This window comes from Coturnix japonica, chromosome 26, assembly GCF_054131305.1.
Source record: "Coturnix japonica strain WE chromosome 26, WE-NBRP24, whole genome shotgun sequence".
Classification (NCBI taxonomy): domain Eukaryota; kingdom Metazoa; phylum Chordata; class Aves; order Galliformes; family Phasianidae; genus Coturnix; species Coturnix japonica.
The window spans coordinates 5,680,763-5,690,000 of NC_140688.1; the positions used below are offsets into that span (position 1 = coordinate 5,680,763).

General features: G+C 50.6%; 1 protein-coding gene and 1 long non-coding RNA gene across 2 annotated transcripts in view; both read right to left on the reverse strand.

Moving 5' to 3' along the window:
• Positions 1 to 5,459: 5,459 nt before the first annotated feature.
• LOC146756766 (uncharacterized) lies at positions 5,460 to 8,073 on the reverse strand. The gene is made up of 4 exons (XM_085524184.1): positions 7,978 to 8,073; positions 7,131 to 7,274; positions 6,465 to 6,606; positions 5,460 to 6,279 (listed from the first exon to the last, which is right to left on the reverse strand). The coding sequence occupies exons 1-4, from the start codon at positions 7,994 to 7,996 to the stop codon at positions 6,183 to 6,185; spliced, it is 402 nt and encodes a 133-aa protein (XP_085380310.1). The 5' UTR covers positions 7,997 to 8,073; the 3' UTR covers positions 5,460 to 6,182.
• A 76-nt stretch (positions 8,074 to 8,149) lies between these two features.
• LOC146756767 (uncharacterized) overlaps positions 8,150 to 9,238 on the reverse strand; it is a 5,484-nt gene continuing 4,395 nt past the window's right edge. Inside the window, exons 3-4 of the long non-coding RNA XR_014937336.1 lie at positions 8,384 to 8,452; positions 8,150 to 8,242 (exon numbers count right to left, since the gene is read on the reverse strand). This is a non-coding gene — a long non-coding RNA (uncharacterized LOC146756767). The remainder of the gene's footprint in view (positions 8,243 to 8,383; positions 8,453 to 9,238) is intronic.

Genomic DNA, 9,238 nt, shown 5'->3' on the forward strand with positions numbered 1-9,238 from the left:
GCCTACAGCTGTAGGAAACAGGGAGGCTTAGGGAGATCTTGGAATGGAATCTGTGGGGACCCTCTGCAGCAAAGGCTCAAGGGAAAGGACCTGGAATAAATTTTTAGCCCTTCCTGGGGGTGGCCAAGAGCACCAGCAAGAAGGGATGGGGATTTTCTTTTTTGGTTCAACTAATATGCCAGAGGAAGACGACCACATTAACCCAGCTGTATTTGTTGTTGTTGTTTATCTACAGCATGAAGCATTTCACTTGGAAAGTCTCTGCTGCCACTCATCGTACAACAGACTTAAAGCACAGCACTTGGCACCTAGCAGTGCTGTGAAGGGTTGGAAAGGCAGCGCATCATTGTGCTGAGGGCCAAGAGACGGGTCAGACAACAGAAGCATTTGTCCACATTTCTGACATGAAGGCTGTCGCCTCCCGATCCGGCGACAAATCAAGGCTGCTGTGTGAAAGTACCGTGCCTCCGCACATGGGATCAGACGGGACTCACACACAGTGTGTAACACCGAATGTACCAGCTTAATGCCACGCCACAAACCTACCCAATACCCAACAGGGGGGACCAGTCAATGCTGCTCATCAGCCATCAACCCCAGATGCTGGAGAAGGCAGACCATGTTGTGGTGCCGGAGCATTACACCATGGCTGAGATGGGGACACCCACCGAACTGAGGACCCGCTGTGGATCCTACAGCCGGCTGCTGCAGCACTGAGGACCACAGGGCAGCTGGAGTGGGATGCGATGGGACATGGGGAGCTGTGGCTGTCTCCGCTCCCCGCTGCAGGATGGGAAGAGTGGGATGCTCTGGGATTTGTATGGAATAAAGCGGAGATGTTTTGTAGAGGAGCAGGTTGGGATGGGGGGTGTGGGCAGTTCAGCCTCAGTGCATGGTTGGTTATGGAAGCTGGGTGTCTGCCCTCAGAATGTGGCTGTGGCAGCACTGTGGGTTATGGGGGGGAAGCACAGCTCAGCCCAATACTGGATGAACTTTCCAGTCACGTCTTCATGCCAAAGCGGTGCAGATAGCACAGGGAGTGCAAAGGGGAGGAGGAGAGCAGCAGTGCGAAATGGAGCAATGGGCAAGGAGTGTGGGGTGGGGGGAGGAGGGATGAGGAGAGGTCCCCTCATCCACCCCAACCCTGAGCACGGCACAGAGCAGAATGCAGGCAGGCTGAGCACAGAACAGCCCAACACTTTATTTCACAAGAAGCAGCACAGGAAAAGCATAACAGCATAGGAAGCAGAGGGAGATGTGAGAGGTAGAGGGGATGGGGCTGTGTTCATCACCGACCCCAAATGCTCGTGTGGCCAGTTGGCCCCTTGCAGGCTGAAGCACAGCACTCAGGAAGGTTTGGTTACTTCCTGTGTGAAGAAGAAGAGATGGTGTCCCATAGGGCCACGTTCACATCCCAACCCTCAGCTCCCTGCAGAGTCCCAGCCCAGCCCTGGTGCAGCACCACAAGGAGCACAAGGAGCACAGGGACCCCTTCCAACCCCCAGCCCCACACCGCAGCTGTGCTCGAGTTGCTGGTTCCACCTTCCTGGCCTGTAAGGTAAGAAGAGCCATTGTCTCAGCCCAGTTTGTAGGAGGGAGGCAAGGTTCTTTGATATACGTATTCCTGGTGCGGGATTAAGAAACAACGGTTCAAACATTGGTCCGACCAGTTTATTACAAGACTTTATCAGGGAGATGGGGAAGGGGAGGACGGACGCTATTATGGTGTAGGGTGATGGGGAAGGGAATGCAGTAAAAATATGAAATAGAAGCAAGGAGTCTCTGTAGGAAGCAAGAGGGAGATATTCACCACCATGGATCCATCGAGGTTTGTAGTTCAGTCATTGGTCTTCAGTCGTGGTGGGTCGTCAGGCGTTGTTCTGTTAATGGTGACCACGATGACAATTTCCAATGGTAGCACCAACTTATTTATATGTCCAAAGTGGTCAAGTCAGCTCTCTTTGGAGTGACAGCTCGAATCCAAAGTAGTTGAGTCAGCACACCTTGGAATGGAAGCTTCTGGCTCTGGGATCTTAGCAGAAATTCCTTTGTTCCCATCTTCTGAGCCTTGCCAGCAGATAAGAGGGAGCAGGGATACCCATCCGCATCCTGTTTTTCACAGGGCACGATGGCTTCATTACCCAGATTTCCCACACCAAGCTGGAGCTATTTAGTCCCGGGCCAGATCTTCCGCTCACAAACAGTCCTGAGCACTCTTCTGGAGGCAAACAGCTCTGAAGGAAGGTGCTTTCAAATATTCAAATACCCAAAAAGTGATATTGATTGTCACACGGTAGCACCCATTACTTGCCACTTCAATAAATCATTGAGAGTCTTCTCACAAGAAACACCTCAGGAAGCAAGCTTGGAGCCAGAAAACAAGGAAGGACTCTCACAGCCATGACCCCCAGCCCTGTTCTTGCTGTGGGGCATGGAGCAGCTTTGAGCACCAGGAAGGGGAACCCTGGGAGAAATCGGGGACCTCAATGCTGCCCTGGCACTGGGCAGAGGTGGGGGACAGCGCTGCCCTCATCACTCACTGGGCGCCGTGTTGTAGCCTTTCTCCTTCTTCCCTGCAGACAGAGAGATGCATCAGCACAGGTTCACATCACAGCCAGACTGAGGGCTCCTGAGGGAGCCTCAAATCCCCCCACAGCCCCCACTGTCCTCCTACACCCCTCCACTTTTACCTGCATGGCGTCTGTAGATGATGAATCCAACGCCAGCCATGATGGCAATGGCCACAACGGCGACAACCACCCCCACCACGTTGGGCACCAGGCTGGACTGTGACTGCTCTGGGGGAAGGCAGGGCTGTCAGCAGTGGAAGGGGCAGCCCAGAGCCCCCCAGCCCCACATCCCCTCACTCACCTCATGAGTAGAGGCTGGGCTGGGGCAGGCTGGCATGCTCCACGCAGCACTGGTACTTGTCCCCGTGCGGGGCACGTACCTCCGACCGGAGCTGTTGTAGTGCACGAAGATTTCGCCATCCACGTACCCCACTTCAAAGAACCAGGGCTGCTCGGGGCCGGATTCCGTCATCCCTATTTCAAAGTACCGCATGGAGTGGAGCTCTGCGGGGTCGGAGCACGGCGACCCCCCCTTTTTTATTAATTAGCAAGCTACTGCCTATAGAATAACAACACTACTTATATTAATAACATAACCATTATAACTCAATCAAGACCTCGATTGACAATCCTCTAGAAGTGAAAAAAGAGACAAGTCAAACACAGCATAACAACATTACTGTTAAACCTACTAAAAAGAACAAACTCGTTTGCTCTGCAACCTAAGTTTCTGCAACCTGGAAATAAATCCATGAGGGTCCCATTGTGTTCACATGTCACTAGTTAGGAAAAGTCTTCAACTTTCATATACTCTGATATATTGATTTTTAATGGCCACTAACTATTGTGCAACAAATGCTTTTAGGATGCTCATAACCATGCCTTTGAGCTAATAATTGATAATTGAACTTTATGAAGTTGCATGTCAGATAGAACCAGTTTTAGAGGACAAATGTGCTGGAGTATCACTAGGGGCATTATTACTTATTGACCCTTGAGAAACAGCAAACCGTGTTGGTGGTGGCTGCGACAGGCGGTGCCAGCAGGGCCTTCCCTGCTTCAAAGTGCACCTTTCCTCTCTCACCCATCACAGACTCTCTCCTGCATTCAGGGTCTGAAGGATTTCTTCCAGTTGTACACCACATCCGCATGGCCAGTGCGTGATACAGAGCCCAAGTGGAACAGCTGCCGGGAAAACAGAATAAACTATCAAATTTAGTTCTATTAGTATGCACTTTTGTCTCAAGTGATGCATGGTCATATTTTTAAAATCCCAATTAGTTGGGTGTAAGAGACGTATCCATTCTACAATACAGGGTCATCCCTTTGCCTGGGATTCCTTTCCAGGTTTTGTCTTTGCAAATTAAGAAAAGCTAATTAATAGGCTAATAACATCATGAGTGAGCAGTACTAACATACTAAAAGAGCTATTCCCATAGATTACAGCACTGATTACATCAAATCCTTTCTTTAACACACATTTGATCTATGGATAATGCCTAAAATTCTAATTCTTGAGACTGCATTGGTAACACAGAAAATCACACACTATGTCAAACCATTACTAATATTATTTATAACACCGCAAGTTACAAAGCAATTCCACTAGGAAAGAAACACACAAACACAGTTACTATAAAGGCTGGATGCTATTTTCTGCCTTGAGATGAGACCAACAACGTATTCTGGTGGTGTTAGTAACAACCGCACAAGATTAGAAGTGTCTAGTGTCATATGAGTATCCTCAGTGAAAATCCATTGAATGATTTGCTTAGAAGCTTCAGATCGTTTCCCATAGTCAGTCACAGTCTTACCAGCCTGCTGTAACAATTTCCAATGATGCACTTCCCACCGAGCAGCTCCCTGCTGATCGTCTATCAGCGGGCAAGCAAGCTGAAACACAGCTTGACACGGTCCCTCCAATATCATGTCTCTAATGACTCCAGACCAACGCAAAGGTGGAGGATCGCTACATGTGGGGGGGAATCGCATAGACAGGGGCTGTAAAGACATCGGTGAAACGCTCAAAGAGACTGATGCCTCCTTCGTACGCAGTTCTAAGTCCTGCAGCTCCTCAGTTAATGTTTTATTATGTTCCTCCAACGCTTTCTCATTCCCACCATTATCCGAGTCGCTTTCACTCTCAGGAGCTTCTTGCTGCTCTGCACACCCCTCAGCCCCCCCCCACCGCACCTTCCTCACCAGCCAAAACCGGATCTGCCAGAGACGTTGAAGAGGTCGAGGACGGGGGATTATTCGGGGCTTCTGCGGCAGCCCTGACTTGTGAGGCTGATGAGCAAACAGAGTACGAACCTCCTGGTAACAGGGAGTCAAGCTCTGACCTTGACTGAGCACTAGGTCCGGATAGAGCTTGTACCACAGCAGCAGCAATCTCCCACTCGGCTTGCATATTCTTCAATGTATTTATTTTGTATTCCTTATTTTTGGAGATAACAAAGTCCCACATATGGTCGACTATTTCTCGCCATTCGGCTACAGTGAACATCAGTGCCACCTCCTGAAGATGTCCATTCATATGAGCCCATTTTACCAGCTCGGATATGCATTTAGGAGATACCTGCTCCCCTCTCTTAGAGAGAATACATTTGAGCAGTTCCTCCACAGCTTCCCACAACATCGTGGCTTGCAGAGAATGGGATGGTACCCCGATGAGAGGTGAGTGCCAACCCCCCCCCCCAGTTCTTTATTGCCCCCGCACCGCGCTGTTAGAGAGGGGAGGTTCTTTGTTCCTTCTCTCCCTGGGTTTGTTCCCGCTGTCACCGAGTGAGCTCTAGAGAGAACTCCGTGACACAAACTCATTGCAAAGTCTAAGCTAGAAGAAGCGTCACCTCAGTGTATCCCAGAAAAAGAACAGCGTTGAGATTTTAATTGGTTTTGGTTTTTTGTTTTATTGAGGGTGGGTTGTTTTTTGTTGTTTTTTTAGGGTTTTTGGGGGGTTTTTTTGTCTTTTTTTGGGGGGGGGGGGGTAGGGGGGTGCGAGGGGAAGGGAGAGGGAGGGGACAGTTGTTTGGTTGTTTTTCATATACAATAAAGCTATGCAGTTCCGCTGTCAGTCGCCTCAGAGAGTTCCCGAAGGAGCTCAACCACATTCTGCTCAACATCGAGTTGTTCCATTGAGTGGAACAATGGTAGTCTTGCAGATGGAGCAATGCAGGAATTCTGACAGGATCTCCAGGTGTATCCAGTTCATCATCTGAAAGCTCCGCAACCAAATTGGAAGGGACCAGTCCTCTTGTGCCATCTGTCAGCTCTCCCTGAAACCAGCCATTCTCACCCACATCTCCAAAGACATTACGCATTGTCCGGCAGTCAGAGGAAGCTCGTTTTCTGGGTCCTCATTAGGACCCTCAACAGGAATGTAGCTGTGTCGAGCTAAGAATCTTCAAACTGCTGGTGATACCTGTCCTGGAGAATGCAGGATGAAGGACAAAAGCTCTGCTCTCACATTCAGGGCCATCCTATGACAGAAGGCAGCACTCAGGACTGTTCCCAAGGATCTCTTTCATGGCTTTGAGTTCAAGCTCCAGGTCTTCCAGATGACCTTGAAGACTTCTGGCCTCTTCAATGGCAGAATGGAACGGACTGGAGCTATTATGGAGATTCTTGTTTGACTGGGTCAGAGTCTGTCTCGTTGCCTTCCCCAGCTCCATCTGCTGCTTCTGCTGCTCTCTTTTCCCTCTTGCGCGCTCTGTGAGAATGAGTTTCAGAAAGCACTACTCACTGACAGGAAATAAGGGGAAACTTGAAAGACTTTGCAACCTGAGTCATGGCAGTGTACTGCCAGCGGCTGATTTGGCCGTCCAGGATCCTGGCACCACAAATGCTTCATTGCCAAATGCAGCAATAAGGTGTTCTGGGGAAAGGCCAACTCACAGGTAGTTTTTGAGCACCCATATCACAGTACCAACGGCCAGCACCAGCGCAGGCAGCAGCATCGCTGAGACCGTCACCGGAATGCGGCGCTTCCGCACAGATGTGTGAGCAGCAGCCTCTGTGCTTTTGCCTGTGTTCATCCCTGGAAGAAATGAGACAATGTCCCACGTTACTTTCAGCTGCGCTACAGATAATCTCTCAGTGTGCTTCATGGACCCAAGAGGTCATTTTGTCAGTGGGTGCCTCCGTCTCTGGTGCCGAAGCACCGGAGGACAAGAAGGATTGCTTCCACCTCTCGTTGGGTACGAAGAGGCTGCACAGGCACTACCCGTGTCCTCCTCTGGGCCGAGAGCTGGGGCTGTACTCTGGGGTCTGGGCTTGGTCTGTGGGGAGAGCTACAGAGCAGAATCCCTCATGCTTTTCCCGGCATGCGTGTCCTGAGCTCTCCTGTGGGACGCCCCCCAGGCTGAAGGTCAGGCTTCAGCCAGCACAGGGCACAGCCAGAGCCAGCCCAGGGGAGAAACACTCCTGCTTCTTTTACATGTGCTCTATGCTCACACGCTCAGGTCTGGCTGCTGACCTGGTGTGCAAGAGCTGGCAGCAAGAGCCTGCAGGCACGCAGTGACTCTGGTTTGTGACACCGTATGATCATGGGACAGAAATTACCTGGCATGCTGGTTGGTGCTGCCTGCATTCCTCTGTCCGGGATGGGCAGTGTGGGATATCCACCTTCCTGGAGTGCATCCGGGACCGGCAGTGTGGGATATCCACCTTCCTGGAGTGCATCCCGCTCACTTTGTTGGTCCGTTCCTTTAGAAAGAAAGCAGGGCAGTAGGAGTGGGATGTCACGTGCCCTCATCAAAAACTGAGCTTCTCCAATCCCGAGCTCAGGTAAAGTCCAGGCCCCCCACCCCCAAGTACACTGTGAGCCCCTCTGTTACCCAAAGGCGTTTGGGCCCTCCCAGCTATTGGACAATGCTGACTCCCTCACACCTCTTGAGGAATCAGCTCCTGTGCAAGGCCCTCACATTCTGTGCTGTCACCAGCCCATCACAGCCAGGTAGCTGCAGGCTGAAATCCAAGCTCTAACACACAGTCCAAGCCTTCAGAATTAGCATCTCCACCTCATTTCCAGCATTAGCAAAGGCAGCCAACCCTGCTCGGGATGCTTCTCCTGCCTTGAACTTGCTCAGCTGCACGGAGGGCTTTGGATGAACAGAAGCACAGCGCTTGCCACTTGCTGCCATCTGGGTGCCAACGACTGCACAAAGCAGCTCTGACAAGTAATGGTTGTGCTGGGGGAGCAGCTGCCTCTGGGTCTTGGCTGGATGCAGACCATCTGGCAGCAGACCAGCTCTGGTGCTTGACAGCACCTGCAAGGTGATACATGGAACACGGCTGCAGCACGGCTCTGACCCATTCCTTCCTGCTGTGCAGGCTACAGCCTGCCCACACCTGCATATCACACCTCAGCTTCCCAGGTCCCACAGTGAACAGACTGAAGTATACCCACCACGCTCTGCCTTCTCCATTTCCTTCAGCAGTCGCTTCAGGAGACGGGATGAGCCCTGAGAGTATTTTCCTCGTTTGTATTCATCCTCTTCTCCTTCCGGACCTTAACAGAATGTATGAAGTTAAATATCACGTGCATGAAGTTCTGAAGATCAGCGGCGAGTCAGCCAAGTCAGTGAAGACAGAGTACTCACTGCTGGGATTCCAGCTGGGCTCCAGCACAGGAGGAAACCGATGACCGGGCAGGGCCCACACTGGGGGCACTTCTGCAACCAAAGACCCATGAAAAGTTTCAGTCACACACTACAGCATCAACTGAGTAGCAGAGCGTACAGGGGACTGTGCCATGAAATGGCACTGAAACGGGCAGCAAAAGCTCTCTAAAGAATTTCAAAGCTATGACGTACCTGCGCGATCCGACAGAGTTTCAGTTCCAGATCTCAGAGAGGAAGCTGGATCAACTCCTCTAGTCAAATCTGCAAATGAACACAGGACAAAGCAACTGCTACTGAGCATCCCTTCAGCCACAAGGTCGCAGGATGCAATTAAAGCCAGGGATTCCTTCACAACACTATTCTCTCCCTTCCGCACAGGGAAACAAGGGGCCTGGGAGAGCAGGAAGGATGCAGATAAGGAGTGAGACCTCACGGAAGTCATCAGGCAAGGAGGAGAATAGATGTTGTAAATACCAGAAGAGGAGTTGCATCCCCCTGATAAGAACAAGAGGGGGTCTGCATGCTAAACAACTATTGAATATGTATCAGAATTCCGAGAAATCATTGACTATGTATGAGATGTACCTATATCTGTGTCACGATTTTACAAGTCCATGTGCAAGTTTGGTGGAGCTATCCCCCTTGCACCCAGCACTGGAATAAACATACCTGCTTTATAACCCATCTATGTGTTATAGAGTTTGATTCCGCAAGTCACTTACACCCCATATTTTCCCTAACAGCCACACTGGGTTATCTGGATTCGTTACATTTATCCATTGTTGCTGGCAGATGTTTCTCTCTCTCTCTCTGTCTTTAATCCCCACACAGCCCATCTTCCCAACTGTGGGTTTCGGTTAGGAGGTATGCACCCATAGGGTCCATGCCCTACTTGTAGATATTTATCCTGCCCAGCCCCAGGTGCCCAATCTGAGGCAATAGTTGCACATCCCTAATAGGCACAGTAATATGAGCCTGGGTGGTTACAGTATCCCATCCCTAGGTTTGAGCTTAGGCAAAAATAGTAACCCTTTTGGTTTAGACTGG